At 49.0% G+C, this 20,004-nt stretch overlaps 2 protein-coding genes and 2 non-coding genes across 10 annotated transcripts in view; 2 read left to right on the forward strand and 2 right to left on the reverse strand.

Annotated features, from left to right (window-relative positions):
- Positions 1-20,004, reverse strand: part of LOC102463552 (uncharacterized) — a 587,148-nt gene that overhangs the window by 366,793 nt on the left and 200,351 nt on the right. The gene's annotated exons all lie outside the window — the stretch shown is intronic.
- Positions 1,138-1,209, reverse strand: TRNAC-GCA (transfer RNA cysteine (anticodon GCA)). The gene has a single exon. It is a non-coding gene; the product is annotated as a tRNA-Cys (tRNA).
- Positions 3,813-3,884, forward strand: TRNAG-UCC (transfer RNA glycine (anticodon UCC)). The gene has a single exon. It is a non-coding gene; the product is annotated as a tRNA-Gly (tRNA).
- On the forward strand, positions 10,323-19,620 carry LOC102456015 (uncharacterized). 3 transcript variants are annotated; one of them, XR_016347711.1, is made up of 5 exons: positions 10,323-10,526; positions 11,995-12,100; positions 14,407-14,456; positions 15,130-15,256; positions 18,166-19,041. XR_016347711.1 is itself a non-coding variant. In XM_075907203.2 (5 exons), exons 3-5 carry the CDS (start codon positions 14,433-14,435, stop codon positions 19,521-19,523), a joined length of 624 nt encoding a protein of 207 aa, XP_075763318.2. In that variant the 5' UTR covers positions 10,327-10,526; positions 11,995-12,100; positions 14,407-14,432; the 3' UTR covers positions 19,524-19,619. The 3 variants fall into 3 exon arrangements, 2 of the variants coding, with proteins under 2 accessions (XP_075763318.2, XP_014425115.4); XM_075907203.2 differs by lacking the exon at positions 18,166-19,041 and adding an exon at positions 19,051-19,619 and having other exon boundaries at positions 10,327-10,526; XM_014569629.4 differs by lacking the exons at positions 11,995-12,100; positions 18,166-19,041 and adding an exon at positions 19,051-19,620 and having other exon boundaries at positions 10,327-10,526.

The following is a 20,004-nucleotide window of genomic DNA, read 5'->3' on the forward strand; positions in this document are numbered from 1 at the left end:
GACTCTGTTCTGTGGATGGTACCTTGCTTATGTGTTTTCTTTGCTTATTTGTGTTTCTGTAGGTTGATGGTAGATTATTATTATTAAACAGACTATTTCTATCTCTGACTCAGTGCTTGCAAGAGGGGAAGAATTGCCTCTAAAGGTGCTCAGTGTGTAGGTTGGAATTTTCCCAGATTAGTCCCAGGGACAGATGAAGTCCCCGGCTACCCTGGATCTGGTCTCCAGGGATCAGGACTCCTGCCCCCCAGCATTGGGGAGCCCTCACTGGCACACCAGGCCCTGCTGCCCCTCGCCTGACTGATTTTTCTGTGGGTCAGCAGCCCTAACCCAAGAAAGGTTCCCTACCCTTGCCCTAACCTCCAGCACATTCAAAGACTCACCTGCTGCACAAAAGCTCCTTTATTCTAGGTTCTACTTACAGCCCGCTCCCCCACCCACTTTTAGGGGTTGTAATTTCAGGACCCACAGGGAAGTTAAAGTAACCTGCCCAAGATCATATACTCCTTAGGAGAAAATAAAGAGGAAAAAATATCCAGCAGTTTCTAGCCAAGTGTTCAATGAACCCAAAAAGTGAGATTAGTGAAATAAGACGGTGCAATTAACTATTTGGTACTATGCTAAAGCTGCAATTATGCAGATACAACCAACTCTGTGGTTAGTTACTAGAGACTCTGCTGCCCATCATGTTTCCTGTAAACAGCTGCCATTTCAATGCATCTGAAAGCTGCAAAGGCAATGATCTGGGTTGAAGGAAGGTTGCCATTTTTAGAACCTTAATTTATATTGTGTGCACAAAGGGTTGAATGTGCAACTTCACCAGCTGTACAAGAGACTGAGTCTGCATCTCAGCTTTGATTAATCTGAGTTTTGTATTCCTGTTGTGATACTCTTCCTGATTATAAAATTCTGGTCACAGATAGAATAAGGGGTGGAATGGGCTACTTTGTGTTACATTTGGTGAGTAAATGTAAACTAGAGATTGGAACTGATTTCAGGAGATAGTCAGGTGTGCTAGATTCATATACATTTGAAGAGGGAAAATGTTGAGTGTTTGTAATATCTCCATTCAGTGGAACTTCTGAACATACTGGAAATGGATATGAGAATATGATTTCATTATAAAAGCTATTGGCAAGGGAGCACCTGGATTTGAACCAGGGACCTCTTGATCTGCAGTCAAATGCTCTACCACTGAGCTATACTCCCCAACTCTTTTACCTAATATGACTTTGATCATTATGAAGGATACAACTTTCCAAAGACAGTCTCAGATGAAAATACATCTAAATAGTATGGCTTCCACAATTTCTACATCTGTTCAGGTTTTTTTGGACCATATCCTGCTCTCCTTCCCTCTCTAGTATTGCTCCAAACCTCAAAGCGACAGGTCCCTGTACACAGAACCCCTCAATAGGGATGTTAAATATTAGTTAATGGAATAGTCTAGTAACCTCATGAATTCTTATCTGTTACTTGACTATTCTATAGTACCTGGGGGGCAGGGCTGGCAGCCAATGAACTCTGGCCCCACTCCCGAGGAGTCCCTTGGGGAGTGGGGTGGGGCTGGGCCTGGCTTTCCTCATGTGCCGCGAGGAGCTAGGCCCAAGCCACTCTAGGCCCGGCTCTCTGCCTCTGGCCACCAGGGGGCTGGGCTGGGCTGGGCTGTGGCTGGTCAGTACACTCCCTCCCTCCCCCTCACACACACAACGGGGACAAGACCGCACAACATGCAGCTCCAGCTCTGGCCCCCCCGTGAGGAGAAAAGGCCATGTGGCACGTAGCTCTGGCTCTGGCCCCTTTCTCCCACCAGGGGAAAGCCCACACAGGCCACGCACTCTTCCCCCTGGAGCAGGGGGGCCTTTCTGACACCTTGCTGGGACCATGCTTTTCCCCTGCCGCCAAAAACAAGTGAGGAAAAGGGGAGGAAGGAGGGAGAGGCTGCGGGACACTGCATGACATGCTGATGTCACTCTGTCATCCCATAGGAAAAACTTTTTTAAATATATAGAGAAAATATATAGTTTCATATCCTTCTCCAGTATGTTCAGTAATTGCACTGAATGGGGATATTTTAAACTTTTGACATTTTCTCTCCCCAAAAATATATGTCTAGCACACCTAACCATCTGAAATCAGTTCCAATCTCTAGTTTACATTTTCTTACCAAATGTAACAAAAAGTAGTGGATTCTTCTCCTAATCAATCTGTGACTAGAATCTTAGAATAAGGCAGAGTACAGGGAAAGTATCACAACAGGAATACATTAAAAACTGGGATTAATCAAAGCTGAGATGCAGACTCAGTTTCTTGTAGTGTCTACCTCTTGCACATTTAAACCTTTCTTGGAGCACACAATATAGACTGGGCTCTAAAAATGGCAACCTTCCTTCAGCCAAGATCATTACCTTTGCAACTTTCAGATGCAATGAAATGGCAGCTGTTTACAAACAATGTGCTTCCCTTTCATGATTGGCAGCAGAGTCTCTAATAACCCACCACAGAGCCGGTTGTATCTGCATGATTGTAGGTTTGGTGTAGTTTCAGATAGTTAATTGCACAGTCTCTAGTCTCACTTTTTGGTTTAATTGAACACTTGGCTAGAAACAGCTGGGTATGTTCCCCCTTTATTTTCCCCGGTGTGATCTTGAGCATGTTACTTTAACTTCCCCGTGGGTCCCGAAATTACATCCCGTAGAAGTGGGTGGGGAGCAGGCTGTTTGTAGAACTTAGAATAAAGGAGCTTTCGTGCAGCAAGTGAGTCTTTGACTGTGCTGGGCTAAAGCAAATAGTACATTTCAAGGGCAGACACAAGCATCATAGAAATTTTAAGGTACTGTTCTCAAAATCAGACATTATTTATAGGTCCAGAGCAGAGGTGGGGAACCTTTTTTGGGTTGAGTGACACTGACCCACAGAAAAATCAGTTGGACGGAGGCAGTCAGGGTTGGACTCCGAGTGAAGGTTTCACAGTGTTGGGGGAGCAGAAGCCCTGAACCCCAGGAGGCAGATCCAGGGAATCTGGGGACCTCATCTGGCCCTGGGACTAAGGCTCCCCACCCCTGGGTTAGGGCAAATGCTTAGGAAATAACCCTAATTGTCCCCAAACCTAATCCCTCATTGCAGTAGATCCATTGACTCCAGTCAGGGCAACAGGGAGGGATGCACAGGGGTCAGCAGCCAATGGAAGGGGAGAGCCTTTAGGTATCCCAGGAGTCTGGCACCAGCAGCAGGGGTTTCATCCCACACTCCCTGCTGCAGGGTGTCAGGGAACCTTGAGCCTCGTGGATGGAATCAAGGCAAGTCCCTGGACTATGGACTCTGCCTGGAAGGGGAAGGAGGAGAGAAAGTGACACTGAGATCAGCAGAATGGGGAAATTCTGTCCCTGTGCTTGTTTGCAGGTTCCACTCCCATAGCTACACTGGCTAAAAATCCCAGCCAATGGGAGTAGTGCCTGAAAGTTCAGGATGGCATGGAGCCATCTGTGCCCCCCACAGGAGCTGTACAAGACAGTCACCCCAATCCTCTGCTTCCTCCTGCCCAGAACCCCACCCCCAGGCCACTCCTACACACCATCTCCCACCCAGACACCATGCTCTAACTCTCACCCTCCTCCTCCTCCACCCTACCTGCCTCCTATATTGTTCCTGTTGCACCTCCACCCCAGCCTGCAGCCCCTGTCCCATCTTCTAGTCACTGAGGAAACCTGTCTGCCCAGTGTTAACAAACTGCCTCCAGTCAATTTAGCTTGTGCATGAGGGCTGTGTGAGACAGTCATTTTCATAGCTCACCAGAAACTTATCAAGCAAGTGCATTGGTGGTATAGTGGTGAGCATAGCTGCCTTCCAAGCAGTTGACCTGGGTTCGATTCCCAGCCAATGCAATGATAAGTCTCTTTTCCTGATCTGGAATTGGTTTAATTTCACTCACTTTGTTATAACTACTTTATCAACAGAATGGTCTTCACTGTCAGCCAGCTATCGATCCAGTGGGGCTCCCTTTACTGCATCTAGTGACCCTATGCATCCTCCAGGAGATATCTCACAATCCCAGCATAACTGCTCTGGTCAGCAGTTTGAACTCCACTTCCCTGCAGGTATATGCAGCCCTTCCCTTCAAAGCCCCAGGAAAGTTTGAAATTCTTCCTATTTGCTTGATTTAGAGCAGGGGTGTCCAAACTTTTTTCAAAGAGGGCCAGATTTGATGAAGTGAACATGAGTGAGGGCCGACCATTTTGCCTGACATTCTTTGAACCATTAAAATTAAATGCAAATTAACTATTTTATGCAAAGTTTATTGCAAACGGCATACTTTTCATTTCGTCACATGGGTGACAAATCTAAATAGGTGTTAAATCACTCTGCCTTTCATATCTGAAGGCCAGATGAAAAAAAAAATCCAGGAAGCTGAAATATATGTCAGGAACATTGTAAAGTACATTACATATTATTGGTAATAAAGGTTGTCTGTCAACTTTTAAGTTCAAAAAATATGAACAGGAACATAACACCAAGTATACATGTTGTGTCCAAATATATTTATAACTGATTTAGACCAACTGACATTAACTGAGATTTTATAATGTGTTCATCTCAATACATATGGATTCGTTGGGGGTCATAAAAGATAGATATTGCCAAATTACTTGGGGGGCCGTATTAAACCGGAACACGGGCCACAATTGGCCCGTGGGCCGGACTTTGGACATGCCTGATTTAGAGAATTCTCATTGCAACTTCCCAACTGACCATGGTGGCTTTCTAAAGCAAATGTGCTTTGGAGAACACTGGAGTTGCTGTGTCTGTGAGGAGAGGAGGCCATGCAGGTCCAGCTCCAGTCCATGCATAGAGGTACTTATGGGCAGACGGTTCATGTCATGGATGAGAAGGGCCATGAAAGGGAAATGCAGCTATGATCAAGGAGCTGTGTCAGGCTTACTAGAAGCAAGGCAGGCAAATCGTTGTTCTGGTGCAGCTCCTCAGACCTCTTCTATAATGAGTTGTAGGCCAACATCTATGGCAACCTTATCTTCACTGCAAAGAGCCCCAAGGAAATTTCAGGGGAGCTGGAGGCAGTGGCCAGCGTGTCAACCCCAAGGAGAAAGTGATGGATGAGGAAGTGGAGTTGGAGGAGGATGGGGAACATCTAACAAGGTTGTCCAGTGTCATAGCCATTTAATAAAATGTTATTCTTAGCAATAAAATTAATCTATGTGTCCTTCACATGTTGGTTGCTGCTGAAATTCAGAAAGAGGGGCAACCAACACTCTAGCTAAAATCATTAGAAAGGCCCTATTTGGCAGCAAGTAACAATGCCTAGCTAAATGCCTGACAGAAAAACATACTAATAGGGTTCATAGTCAAAATGCTGCTTCAAAGCCTCCCTGATTCGAATAGCATCCCTTTCCCACCAAGTCAATTCCTCCAATAGTCATGGTAGCTGATGGCTCAAATCAATCCCCCGACCCTAGCTTTACAACTGTTGTGCAGAGCACAGCATGCTGCTATGAACATGGGAGTATTTTCCTCATTGATGTCTAACCTGCCAAAAAGGCAATACCAATGAGTCTTCAATCTGCCAAAGGCACTTTCGGCAGTCATTCTGCACTTGTTGAACCCATGGTTAAAGACTTCTTTGGTGCTATCAAGGTTTGTGATATAAGTAGTTTGGGCCAGGTGGGAAGTGCCTCTCCATGGCTACTGCACCTTCAGTGGACACAACCATGGGAGCGGTACACGTCCCCTGGCTGAGGCAGGTCTAAGTTCCTCTGCCCCCTGTGCTCCCCAGCCAGAGTTAGGAATGCAGAAAACTGTGCACTTTCCCCTCACTCAGTCCCACAAAGGGGAAAAATGAGCAATCGTCCCATATGAACCGGGGAAGAATGCTTCAGATCCATCTCCTGTTCTCCCTAGGAGGTGCCGAGGGGGCAGGATGCTGGAGTCTGGGACAGTACTGAAGGGAGGGGAGCCCCCAGCCAGACTCTTTCATGTGCCTGGTGATTCTGTTTCTCTTCTGTATGGTTTTCTGAGAAACAATCCCATTCCAGGCACCACCAAACTCTGCTTCAATTTGAATTTATTGTCAGTGGTCCTGCCCTCTGTGGCAAGAGAGATCAGCACTTCTCCATCTCTTATGGCAGCTTAATCCCCTCTGTTGCATACCCAATATACCCAGATCTTTCAGCCTTTGCTCATAAGGTTGCATTCCATCCCTCTGAGCATCATTTTCAATCATCTCCAGATCTTTTCCAGTTTCTCTTACAGTGCTGACGAAAGTTGGGCACAGTACCCCAGCTAACTTCTAATCAGAACTAAGTTGAGTGGTACTGGCACCTTCCATGACTTGCATGCTATTAATGCAATCTAAACTGCATGGCTTTTTTCCAACACTACCATATTGAGAGCTTATGCCAGTGGTTCTCAAAGTGTGGTCTGTGGCCACCTCCCAGGCTCCGTGGCTCAAGCTCAGCCCCCTGTTCCTCCCCCACGCAGCAGGGAGCCGGCTGTCATTGCAGCCTTGTGGTCAGCACGCCGCTGTGAGGTCGCAGCACCGGCTCTGAGCAGGAAGCCAAAGGGAGTGTGTGTGTGGGGCGGGGAGTGTAGAACAGCCAACATTACTCTTGCATGAGATAAAAACGTAGCAGCAGGGCAGGAGGGAGAAGGAAGCTGAGTTCCAGTAGCTGGGCGAGAAGGTGCGCAGTGCCGGTGCCAGGAACTTTTCCGGCTCCACGCCACCCGGCTGAAGATGAAGCAGCAGGAGGCTCTGTTGCTGTGCAGGCAATAGGCACAGCTGGTGAAGAGATAGGCCGAGGCCATCAAGCCCCCGTGGCTAGGCAGGCTCCAGTATGAAGAGCCCGACCTGGAGGTGTAGCTGACCACGGAGTTGGTTGAGTCTCTGCGGATGCTGAAGCTTGAGAGCAGCATCCTGTGCATCCAGCTTAAGAGCCTGCAAAAGAGGAACCCGACTGAGCCCAGGGAGTGAACGAAATTCAAGGGCAATACTGCTGAAGTACACTGTAGGGCTGCCCGACCCCAGTTCCTGGGGTGTTTGTACCAAGCATCTTACTAAAGCCCTGGGCATCTCCTCTCAAAGGCCCTCCCCCCCCCCCCCACCACCACCACCTTCCCCGCCAGACCCAGCTCCAGTCAGCGCGGGCTCCCCACTGCATGGAGGAGGGGGCTGACCTGTGGAGAAATCTCTGTGATATTATGCTTTGTATTAAGATCTTGTCCTTTTAGATATATCTTTGTTAAGTGTTCTTATAGAATCTCTGTAACATTTCTCCTATAACTTTGTATTAAGATATATAGATCTTGTAAGAAAAAAATGTCTTTCGAGCTCTCCCCTTTCCTTGATTGTCCTGTTGAAATGAATGAGGTGTGAATGGAGACGGAAAGGGGAGCACCTCCAGCAGCAGTTGCAAGGGTGGAGAAGGTCTGGGAGTCAGACCCAAGACAATATCTGAAAAGTGAGCTCATTAAGGAGACTGGACAGACAGACGCCTTGGGAGTCCAGCAGCAAGTGCCTGCCCTTGGAAGAACTCTCTTTGAAGCAGCATTAAGAAAGGCCAGTTGATGACTAATTGGCTGCATGAGAGGGATAAATAGGAGGCATCTTGCAGAGGGACCCCGGGTTTTCATCTTGTCAACATGGGAGCATCGGTCCGGATCGGCAGAAGCCCGGCTCCACCCCCTCCCCCATCTAACTCACCTGACCAGTGCAGTTAGGGGGAGCAACTTTTGGTAACAACAAGATGGAGTGTGCTTGTGTGTGTGTGAGAGTGCATGAGTGTGATGTATCATATGCATATGATAAGTATTGATTATTCTCTGTGTGATCAATAAATGTGGCATGTTGCCTTATCCCTCTGAAAAAGATCCCGAGTACTTCTTTTAAGTACAACACACCCCCTCTCTACTCCACCAGGGAAGGAGTAGAGCAGTAACGTGCTGTCTGGAGGCTTTCCCCACTGCTCCTATTCGCTGGCCAATGGGAGCAACAGGAGCACGAAGCCAAGTAAGCATCCCCCTTTCAAGCCCAGACCTCTGTACCCTAATCCCCCTATTTCACCCCCCATACCCTGCCAAGATCCCGCACTCCCCAGCCTGCTCCTGCATCCTCCCTCCTGGCCACACACTGCTCTTGCTCCTGCTCCCTCCCCCCTGGGAAGACACACTACTCCCAGCTTGCTTCCGCACCCTACCTCCCACCCAGACCTCGCATCCTGCACCCCTCCTCCTGCCTAGATCCTGCATCCCCATCCCTAGTCCACTCTCTTGCAACCCTGCCCTGAACACCTCATTTCTGTACCCACCCCAGAGCCTAAGGTGCTCCACAAAATCCATTAACTCTGGGGCCCCAGAAAAGTAAATCTGGCCTACGGGAAGCTCTGAACCTCAGTCTTCCCTGACCCTTCCCCAGGGGCGGATGAAAGTGCCGCGGGGCCCAGGGCAGCAAAATTTTGCAGGGCCCCTCCTTTGACACAGCACATGGCCTCGGGAAGCGCGGGTCCCGGGGCAGCCGCCCCGCTTGCCCTGCCCTAAATCCACTGCTGCCCTTCCTTTTGCTTCACTGGACTGGAACACCAGTGGAGTGAGGTATCACAGTTGGGGGCCAAATCAGTGGGGGGAGGGCATTGGAGAAGGTTTTTTCCTTCTCACTTGTGGGACCCAACTGATTTGGGTCAGTGGCATGTGACCCAAAAAAGGTTCCCCACCCCTGCCATAAATAAAGAAAACATTGAAACCTTTTGTGTTGGACATAAATTAATATTTTACTTGACTTAAAATGAAGTTTAATAGACTAACATGAGAAAGTTAAAATATTGACTCTGTTTAAACATTTCAGTTAAACCATTCTCCCTAGCTGCCGCACTAGCAAAATGACTCGGGGTAATTATGTAATTAATAGTGAGTTTCCATTAGGAACTGGTGGTTCATGGACAGGCTTGCGTTGAGCCAAGTGGTCCACAGGCAAAAAAGTTCAAGAACCACCACTCTAAGATTTTCCATCCTTGTGTGGAGTGAGTTTTGTCTTGCGTACCAACAATGAGGTCATGTGGGCTTGTTTGGATGTGTGCCACTCTGGCATTCACGTGGTGCTGCTCCCCAAGAAACTCTCTCACGTAGCACCCCCCCACACACACACACACTGTCATGTGGCCCCAGCCCACCCCAGCTGCCGGAGCAGGCTACCCGCCCCCAACTATGCAGCCCTAGCCCATCCAACGCACAGCCACCGCCACCGCCCACATGTGATGCAGCTCCAGCAGGAGGGCAGAAGCTAAGGTCAGGTCTGTGTGATGGCTGCCTTGCTGCCCCTGGGGTGGGCAGTACATGGCCCTGCCCTGGAACAGCTGAGCCACCACTGCTCGGTTCTGCTGAGGAGGTGGGCGGGCCTCAAATTCTTGGTGTGTGTCTACACAGGTGCACACCTTAGAAGGAAAACTGCTCAGGAGCGGCAGCGGGGCTGGTGGACACACTGGGGGAGGCACAAAATATTCCTGGAGCCCAGGCAGCAGGGGTCCTTATCACTTGCCACTCCTGAGAGTGACAGAGAGGGGAGTTTAACGAGTTTGGCAGGAATTAAGAGCAAGGCTGCTGACTTGCACCGGGCCTGGCTCCACTGCCCAGCTTGTGCACCTATTGAAACCTGGGAGGCGAGCTGCCAGAAGCAAGCCTCACTGCATCTAAAAGCCCCTTCCCCATCTTGAGGGAGTGAGTTACTGGATCCGGGATTCAAATAATTAAGAGGGCAACTAATGAATCACAGGGCCGGAGCGAGGGTCAAAGGTGCAAAATCAGAAATCCAAAAGGGGAGACTAAGCAGAGAACTTCGGAGAATGCCCCAAAAGTATCTAGGGAGGGATGTCACGCTTGGGAATTCTGCCCAGAGATATGAGCCAAGGGAAGAATGGCAATAATTTACTCCACAGCTCCAGGACAAGAGCACATTTTGTCTCTCTAATTCTCGGGCTGTTGGCAGGGCCAGATTAAGATGTGCTAAGGCCCTAAACAATGTCGAGTTTAAGAGGGCCCAAGGCATTACCAAAAATGTGTATTATTCTAACAGAAAGAACAATCAAGAGAGAAAAAAATTAAGTATTATATTTGCCATATATACCTGTACATAGGCGAGGATGCAAGTAAAAAGTAGTAATTGTTTTATATTTAGAGGCCCCTCGTCATCTGAAGCCCTAAACTGCATTTTATTTCGCTTGCGCATAAATCTGGCGCTGGCTCCGGGCAGGGTAGGGAAAGGCAGAAATCCCGGAGACTACATTTCCCAGAACACATGGGGCTTTCTAAGCAGCTTCCCAGGGAGATCCCGCCTACCCGCAGGCTTCAGGCGCAGAGGCAGCCTGGCGGGAGCTGGGATCGCTGGCGGGTGCTGGAGGAACCAGAACAAAGTGCGATCGGCTCTCGGGGGAAAGCCGCGCTGCTGCCTCCATTCTGCGCGGGGAGCCCGGGCTGAGCATCAGGCGGTGCTGGGGTCAGACCTTCATTTGCCCAGCCCGAGCCTGCAGGTAACGGAGAGAGCCCCGGGCGGGGCAGGGCAGCGGCTGCGCCCCGCGTCCGTGGGAGCCTGGGACCTGCTCCCCGTGTGCCTGTGCCCGTGCCCGCGGGCGGCCCAGGCCACGCTCCGCCCTGGGGCACTCCTGGGAGAGTCGGGAGGCGCGGGGACCAGCCCCCTCCCCCGGCCATGCTGCATTCATAGTGAAGTAGCACATCAGCGGAGCAGATACATGCACACGCCATAGCTCCAACTGGGACATGCCGTGCTCACTGCCAAGCAGGATAGGTGATTGGTTAGGGTCCCACCCAGGTCTGACTGGGGCTGGTTGAAGGCTCAAGGGCTCTGTTCCTTTGGCCTTTTCCTTTTTGCACAATCCTTTCTCAGACTCATAGACTTTAAGGTCAGAAGGGACCATTATGATCATCTAGTCTGACCCCCTGCACAGTGCAGGCTACAGAATCTCACCCACCCCCTCTCACCTATATCTCAGATATTAGAGGGGTAGCCTGTTAGTCTGAATCTGCAAAAGCAGTGAGAAGTCCTGTGGCACCTTATAGACTAACTGAAGTGTGGGAACATAAGCTTTCGTGGGCAAAGACATGCATCTGACGAAGTGGGTCTTTGCCCACGAAAGCTTATGCTCCTACACTTCAGGTAGTCTATAAGGTGCCACAGGACTCCTCGCCGTTATCTCAGATATTGAAGCCTTCAAATACTTTGAAGACCCCAAGATGCAGAGAATCCTCCAGCTGTAATCTGTACCCCATGCTACAGAGGAAGGCGAAAAACCTCCAGGGCTTCTGCCAATCTACCCTGGAGGAAAATTCCTTCCCAACCCCAAATATGGCGATCAGCTAAACCCTGAGCATGTGGGCAAGACTCACCAGCCAGACACCCAGAAAGTTCTCTATAGTAACTCCTATCATCCCTCCATTGACCTATTTACGACTGATAATGAATGGTCAATTAGTTACCAAGATCATGTTATTTCCCTTTATTGTTACATCCCATCTATGCCCAATGCCAAACACTCTCCTCTTAACCTGCCATGGTTATTTCATTTCAGTTTTCTAACTGTGATCTAACAATTGCAACACTGAATGAAAGATAAACCAAAAAGAACCGTTTGAATTTTCAATTTAATATTCTGGGATTTGAATTTAATATCCGGGGACCAACAAGGCTATAGCTTACAGTTTCACTCCTTTTCCCTTTGTGTCCTCTCCCCTCCTTCAGCTCCCCTTCAGGTGAGGCTGTCTGTGTGAATGGGAAATTAAGGTTCACTCTTGGAACTGGGTTGGGTCCCACCAGCAGTAACGGGAATGAAAGCCTGTGTGTGTCAGAGACAACAGCAGCTCTGGAACTCTGAGGCCTAGGAAGAAGAAAAGGGAGTAAGCAGATGAGGTTTGTGCAGCATGTGAGTTACTCCTCATATGCAGAATTCATGTCCAGCACAGAATTTCTTCTTTTTTTTGCAGATAAAACATACTGCCTAAGAAGTTCTGCACTTCCCCTTTCACCCATCAAAGGCCACTATAGTGCCAGATTGGCCAGCATTCAGCACAGCACAGCCTGTGGAGCCAGGTTAGATTAGACAGAGTGGGGTACCTGGGACTGCCGGGGAAGAAACAGGCTGGGGTTCAGAATGGCTATGGGGCTGGAGGGGGTACAGACTGCAGCATGGGTTCAGGAACTACTGGGGTGACACTTTGAGCCAAAGGTTAAATGGGAAGAGGGTTGCAGGGCACACGGGGACAGAGGTGTCACCATGCCTCTGTGGATCACCCCCGAGAATAACAGATTCAGGACAAACTGCTGAGATATAGGGCAGATACACCCCAAACCTGGTGGTTAGTCTCCCTAAGACAGTGTTTCCCAAATGGTGCTCTGCGGAACTCCGGGGTTCCGCAAAGTGAAAGTAAGGATTCCGTGGGAACCCGAACACTCCCCCTCCTCCCTTAAAGAGACAGAGAGGAGCCGGCATGCAAAGATGCTGGCTCCTCCTTTGCTTCCCCACTGGGCTTTCAGACACCTCCCCTCCCCCACTGCCACTCTGCCTTTCCAAAGCAACCTAGTAGCAGCAGCAGCAGCTGCCAATCCGACTTCTCTTGCTCAGCAGAAGAGTCCTCCCCTTCCTCTCACCACCACCACTACCACTCTGCCTTTCCAAAGCTGCTGCTACTCGGTCCCTTTGGAAAGGCAGAGGGGGAGAGGACTCTTGTGCTGAGCAAGAGAAGCGGGATCTGCAGCTGCTGCTGCTACTAGGTCTCTTTGGAAACGCAGAGCGTAGGGCGGTGCTGTCAGTCGGTGTGATCACATGGTATATTACTCCGGAAATCCCTTACTTGCTGTCAGGAAGCGTGGCTCACGTGCGTGACTTTAACAATACAAGTTAATAGTATCTACACATAGAATTACATTATTGATACCAAATTTCCCCATGGATCATTGGCTAAAAGAAGGAACTTTTCTTTAAAGTGAGTATTTCAAACCCCCATGTTGTTACTGAAACTTGCAGGGAAGACACCAAGGCAGTTCAAGTTAATAATGAAAAATTACAGCCACGTAATAAGAAACGCAGGTATCGTGAGGACTATTTGTCATTTGCATTCACAAGCAATGGAAATAAAGATGCTCCAGTGTGTACTATGCAACAAAATATTATCTAATAGTTGTTTAGTACCTGCTAAATTGTGAAGACGTTTTGAAAAAAATCATTCAGAATGCAAAGATAAAGATATTCGTTTTTTAATTGGGAAACACTGTCCTAAGATATACCCCAGCAACAGTAAACTTCAGTTTCGCAACACTGGCTACTAAGAAGTCAGAAAAGCAGCTTCCTCTTAGGCATTCCAGTGAAAAACATTCTGGTGGGAGGGGTGTGCTTCACAATGTGACTGAGCCTCGAGCAGCGATGGGCAGTAATTTTTGGTGGGGGGGCCCACTCCAAGTTTTTGGTAAGTGGTCAAGGGCCGCACTTTTCTGTGGAGGGGGTGTGGGGTCTAGGATGGAGGCTGGATACAGAAGGGCGCACAGGGTAAGGGACTGGGGTTCAGGAGAGGGTGTGGGGTCTGAGAGGGTGTTAGGGTGGAGGAGAGGGTTGTGACTTGGGGCAGGGGATTAGGGTGTAAGGTCAGGGGTGTGTGTGGCTGCAGGAGAGGATTCTGGCCTGGGGGGGGTCTAGGAGAGGGTACAGAATCTGGGAGGGAGATGTCACCTGGGGCAGGGGGTGCAGAGGGCTTGGATGGTGATTTGAGGGAAGGATTTGGGGTGCAGGAGTGGTTGGGGTGCCAGAGGCAGGTGCCCTCTGGGAGGAATTTACCTAAGTGTCTCCCGGCCAGCAGGCTGTAGCACCCCCAAGGCAGACTGGGCTCCCTGCCTGCTGCAGCCCCAGCCCGCTTGAAAATTCAGTCTGCTCCCTCCACATGGCTCTCAACTCTGTGTGGGGAAAGAGGCTGCTGCTGCCCCAGTCTCTCAGGCCAATCTCTCAGCTCCAGTTGGCTGGATGTTCCCAGCCAATAGGAGATGAGAGATTGGCTGAAGTCATTTCTTATTGGCTGGTTGTTTCTGGCCAGTCGGAGCCGAAGATTTGGCTGGGGGCAGGTAGATCACACAAAGCCTCCCTCTCCCTGCAGAGCAGAGAGTAGCAGGGACTGTGTTTTAAACTGCTGCAGCTGCGTGCTTGAGGGTCCCAGCAGGGTGGTTTCATGGGCTGGATCTGGTGCCTTGGCTGGGCCGTATTTTGACCAGCCCTGGCCTAGAGTGTGGGTTAGCAGGGAAAAATCCTAAGGGGAATTTTTGTGTGGAATGGACAAAAGTCCCTCTGCTTTCTCTTGCTTGGCCCGTCTCACCCTGGCAGGCTACAGAATAACATCCGCGTTTTGTTCCAGAGTATCGCATCCCTAGGGGGAAGGAAATGGCTGCCATGGAGCTGGCTCAGGTAAGGGGTTATCAGGGAGCTGCTGGTGAGTTCTTTGGAGGAAGATGAGCAGTAAATACATAGGAGAGTGGGAGCTACTAGCGATGGTAGTGCAGCCTGCAAGGTTTCTAGGAACCACTGTGCCCTCTGTCCCTTAGGTTGGGTGGCCCTTCTCACTTTGCTTTGCTGGAGTTTCAGCCGGTCTCTCCAGGCTTTGTTATCAACATGGCAACTGGTGGTGTCACACTCAACAGAGCTACCTGAGTGCTTTACCTGAACCACTCAAGGACAGATAGGAAATTGGCTCTAGTCTTCTTGCTCCCCGGCTTTGCACCTCTGCCAGAGCATAAACCCAGAATTATATCATCTTAAACTGCACAGGGATCTGTGCAATGTAAGCTCATTAACGTAGTTTACCTCCTCACAGTGTGGGGAAGATACATATAACCCACTTGTGTTAAGCAAGCTGAGATTTTTCCACAGACACCTCATTCAAAACACACTGGGAAAATGCAAGATTATGCATGATAGCAAACAGATCGAAGCAGATTACCTAGCAAATAAATAAAAATGCAAACTTAAGCCTAAAATATTAGATCAATAGGATTTGAGTTACTTCACCATTTATCTTCTGTGAATTGTGGGGTTGTGGCTGAAGAAGCAAGTCCTGAGTGTTGGACTTTTTCTTTTCCAGGGGCCTGTGACCTTTGAGGAGGTGACTATGTATTTCACCAAGGAAGAGTGGGCTCTGCTGGGCCCTGATCAGAGAGCCCTCTACAGAGCCGTCATGAAGGAGAACTATGAGAATGTGACCTCACTGGGTAAGGAGTCCTGTCCCTGTGATTATCAGAAGGGGTGGCATCTCTGAAGAACCTGAATCATACTAACTTTATACCTTTACTCATCATACAAGTTTTGACAGGTTTCCTTGTGTGATGAAGTGGGGTTTTATTCACCTTGTTGCACGTGAGTCTTGTCTTGTAACACTAGGTGTACCTCCATTTCTCTGGAGACTGCACTAATGCCTCTGGCAGTAGTCCCCAATGTTTTTGTGGCCAATAGCACATTCATGTTTTCAGAAGAGTGTGGTGGGCGCCAACAGTTTCTCAAGGCTTATTTTGTATTTGTACATTAAATAATACAAAAAACATCATATTTAATGTTACATAATATATGAATCCCTAAGATAAAAAAGGTAATTTTACATGTAAAAGGTATTGTTGCATAAATTGCTAGTTTCGTCCCCTGGAGGCTAGTTCAATTTGCCTCAAGAAGAGAGTCACACTTTCAGGCTGGGTCCAACTCCATTTATTGTTTGCAAACAAGTTCGACCGAGGAGCTCAGTGCTCAAAGCAAGGTCGACCTTGAGCATCGCCTGAGCTGAAACTTTTATAGATTTCACATTCTTTCTGGTCAGCATGTCGCAACGTGATTGGTCACTGCAAGTTTACTCAGTTCCCTGGCAGAAAGTTTAGCAGCTTCTAAGGCATGCGCAATCAGCTAAATGATACGTGCTGTTTTGAGCTTAAGCAATGGAGGGGAAGAAGCACACTTAGTTTTTACTACAGTATTAATTAAATTATTCGGCAATTACTCTTTCACCTTACCATGTGAATTTGCTCTTTATTATCTACCTGTAAGAAAAATTAAGGAGTTTTTACAAAATAAATATCATAAACAGTTTTCATCTTATTTATTTTAAAAAAGTAAAACATTATTGAACAGCTGGTCCAAATATATTTATTATTCTTACTTTAACATAGATAGCCAGTTATGGTTAATTAAAAAATATTCTTTGTATTGTTACTTGTAACTGGATTTCAATAAACAAACAAACAAATATGAAAAATAGTTAAACACAAAGTTAATCGTACTCGCTCATCAGCACTTAATGGAAAATAGGATTTCATTAAGTCACGTGGTTTTTCTAATAGTCAGTATTTTTGGCACTGCATTTCTTCAGCCAATTTTTCATAGTTGGGAGAGTAGAATGATATTCCCATTCGTAAGCAATCGTCAAGATGGGCATCTGTAAGCTGAGATCTGTATTTTGATTTTATGATGTTCATTGTTGAAAACAGAACTTCACATAGATAAGTGGAACCGAAATAAGATTTTATTTTGTATGCTACATTTTTTAAGGCAGGAAACTTTTTTCAGTCAACCAGATTCCAAAAGTTTTCATCTGTTGCACAGGATTTTAGAACAATATCATTTTGAAGGTCCAAAATCTCCAGTTCCACTTCTTCTGTTCTTACTTGAATGAGACTCACAATTGATGTAGCCATTTCTGTTACCTCTGTTTGGCAAGTAAAAGGATTCACAAGAAAGGCAACTATAGGCTCAATGATGGTGAACTGTTGAAATCTCTTTTCAAATTGTTCCAGAAGTCTTTGAATGTGGATAACAAATGGTGAAGGGTTAAAATCACTGTCATATACCATTTTCTTTATTCTTGGGAAATGTACGAGAGACTTCGTCTTCTTATGTGACATCCACAAGATCAGTTTTGCTTTGAATGATTTTACAGAACCTATCTTTGAGCCACATGTTTGTCTTTTCCCTGGAGCTCAAGATTTAAAATGTTCAATTTGTCTGATGTCAGCAAGAAAAGCCAAGTCCGTTAACCAGCTGGAGTCTTCTAGTTGCTCGAAGTTCTGATTTGTGGACTTCAGAAATTCTTTGATCTCTTCAATTAGGCTTAAAAAACGTGCAAGAACTTTATCTTTGCTCAGCCACTGTACTTGTGTGTGCAAGATAAGATCAGATTGTTTATCATCAACATCTTCCAACAGGGCCTTAAAAAGTCGGTGTTGCAAAGGTTTCGCTCGAATAGAGAGTTAATTATTTTAATAACGACATTCATGACATGTTGAAAAGAAGGAACTTAGACGCACAAAGCTTCTTGGTGGATAATGCAGTGATAAGTCATACATTTTGGAAAGGATTCATTCTTTTTTCAGAGTGCAATGAATCCATTGCTTGTGCCCCGTCAATGGTGATCGCAGACAGCTTGTGTAGTGGCATACTAATTGATGTTGTGTATAATTTAAATAAATTATAGATGTCCTCACCCTTTGTTCGCCCTTTCATAGGCAATACTTTTAGTATCTCTTCTTTTACGATGAAATCACTAAATACCATCCTCACCATAACTGCCAACTGCGCTTTATTTCAAAATTGGTAAACTTCAAATTATGAGGAAAAATGCCTTTTTTGAAAGAGATGTTTCGAAAAAAGGCATATGTGGATGTGGGGGAGTCAGTTCTTTCGAAAAAAGAGGCCTCCAGGAAAAACCACAGGTGCCCTGGTAGACAATCCATCTATTCTAATCACAGCTCTATAGTTCCTGTCTCCAGCCACAACTTAAAGCCGCAGGCAGCTGGGGCAGGCATTGTGGCAGGAAGCTGGCCTCACAGCAGCACAATGACTGCACGGCTCTCCCTGCCACACCAGCCAGCAGCCATGGCAGAGCCACAAGGCCCCCAAGAGCCTCCAGCCCTTCCAGGGAGCTGTCCTAGGCCCCATCCTGGTCGGGGGTTGAGATCCAGGTTCTCCTGGAGCTCTGAGCCGAAGAGATGTCCCTCCAGATCCTTCAGTCGTGCCGCCGAAATGCAGACACCTATGGCTGCATGGCCGAAGCTCTGGCCCCTTGACCAAGTCTGCTGCTCGGGCCCGTGATCACAGCTCCCGCTCCAGAGCAGCCCCACACTACTGCCTCTTCTTCCAGGAGCTCCATCAGATCCTGGGGATAGGCAACCCCTGTCTCCATGCATCCTTGTGGAGTCAGGGTTGGAGACACCTGTTGTGATCCAGCCAGATGGCTGGTCGATGACCAGCAGCTGCAGGAGGAGGGGGACACTGGCAGTGTTGTCATCCTCAACCTGGAGCCGGTCCCCCAGGCCCAGCACACCTCTCAGGCATCCTCTGACGCCAGGGAAAGAACATCAGGCGAGTGCTGTGAGGTTGGCACACACACAGGGCAGGGGAGGCGGGAGAACAGGGGATGGGGCATGATCGTCACTTGTCCTGCCCGACCTGCACAGCTTGCAGCTGGCTGTGCACATGCAGCGGCTGTATGCAACATGTGGCCTCAAGAGTCAGTCCCAGAGCACACACGGGCTGCTGCTCACAGTTTAGGGGGAGGCCCCACACACATCCAACCCCAGAGAGGGCTGTCCCCCAGGCACTGCTGGAAGCAGACTGGGCACAAGGGCGCATGCATGACCCCGCACAGACCGATAAGTATCGCAGATAGCCATGCCTGCACGCGCAAGGCACCACCTGCTCCTGCAGACAGCGCTGCCAGGTGCAGGTGTGTGTGTGCACGCCTCAAGGAAAGCCAGGCTGCTCCAGGCCCTTCTTCCGCACCTGGGAACCCCCTGTGGCTGGATACTTCCCTGTGCTGCTTCTCCATGGTGGGAGGGCGGGGGTAGGCAGGATGGTCCCCTGTGCATCTCAGAGCCCCTGTGAGGCTGGGGCTGCTGGACAGGCCACACGTGGCCTTGCTGTCAGGACATTAGCGTCCCCTGTTCGCTGCTCACAGAGGAGGGCATGCTCTCACGGACAACGTGTGCATGGATGACTGACTGCCTCTCCCTCTTGTCCTCCACAGCCAGACCAGCTGTCCATGAGGGGCGAGCCAGACCAGCCCCGCCAACCAACCGAAGCTGTGGGAGCCACAGGCACTGGCACGTACACCACAACCTGATGCGCCAGCACATCCAGGTCCTTCGAGACCTCCAGCAAACCCTCGACGACAAGTTTCGTGCGGAGGCCGAGTGGCACGAGCGCCTGTGGAGCGAGCTGGTGCATCAGGGCGAAAATGTGTGCGCCATGATCCAGGAGGTCATGGCGGATCCGGGTCCTGTCCCTGTTGCCGCTCCCCCTGTTCACGCCCCCCCTGCCCCTGTTTTCCCCTTGCCACCCTTGACCCAGCTGCAGCCCTGCCCCCCTCCTGCCCAGCCCCCTGTTGTCCCAGGCGTCACCCAACCCCGAGTCCGTCGAGGTCCCCGGACTCGAGGTGGCAGTTGCTTGCGCTCTACACGACACCCCCCTCCTGCTTCTGAGCCCCCCTCCTGCTTCTGAGCCCCTTTCCCTCCTCCAGGATATGAGCCCCCCCCTCCACCCCAGTTACTCACAGTTTGTATAAGTTAACACAGAGTTTATTTTGAAATCAAAACTGTTGTCTTTATTGATTATCCAGGAAATGGGGGAAGGAAGGGGTTGTGTTGGGAAAGGTATTGGGGGGCAAGTCACAAGCCCCCATTGGGGAGGCCCTGGGTAGAGTTGTTGGGCTCCTTCAGAGAATCTCTCTCTCAGGGCCTCCCAAATGTGCACGCCGACCTGATGGTAGCTATCCAGGGCTGTTCAAACTGCCTCCCCTCACCACCAGCTGGTGTCTCCCACCCCAGGAGGAAGGCCTCCTCTTTGCTCTCTAAAAGGTTGTGGAGCACGCAACACGTAGACACCACCTCAGGGATGTTGTACTCCCCCATGTTGAGGCGAGTGAGCAGGCATCTGAACCGCCCTCTGAGGAGCCCAAAGGCTCGTTCCACCTGCATCCGAG

This window comes from Pelodiscus sinensis, chromosome 22 (genome assembly GCF_052426305.1).
Source record: "Pelodiscus sinensis isolate ZL-2025 chromosome 22, ASM5242630v1, whole genome shotgun sequence".
Classification (NCBI taxonomy): Eukaryota; Metazoa; Chordata; order Testudines; family Trionychidae; genus Pelodiscus; species Pelodiscus sinensis.

Coding starts and splice junctions, on each gene's coding strand:
- LOC102456015 (XM_014569629.4), top strand. CDS start 14,433: ATGGCTGCCATGGAGCTGGCTCAG. Junction 14,457..15,129: donor CTGCCATGGAGCTGGCTCAG/GTAAGGGGTTAT, acceptor TTTCTTTTCCAG/GGGCCTGTGACCTTTGAGGA. Junction 15,257..19,050: donor TGAGAATGTGACCTCACTGG/GTAAGGAGTCCT, acceptor TGTCCTCCACAG/CCAGACCAGCTGTCCATGAG.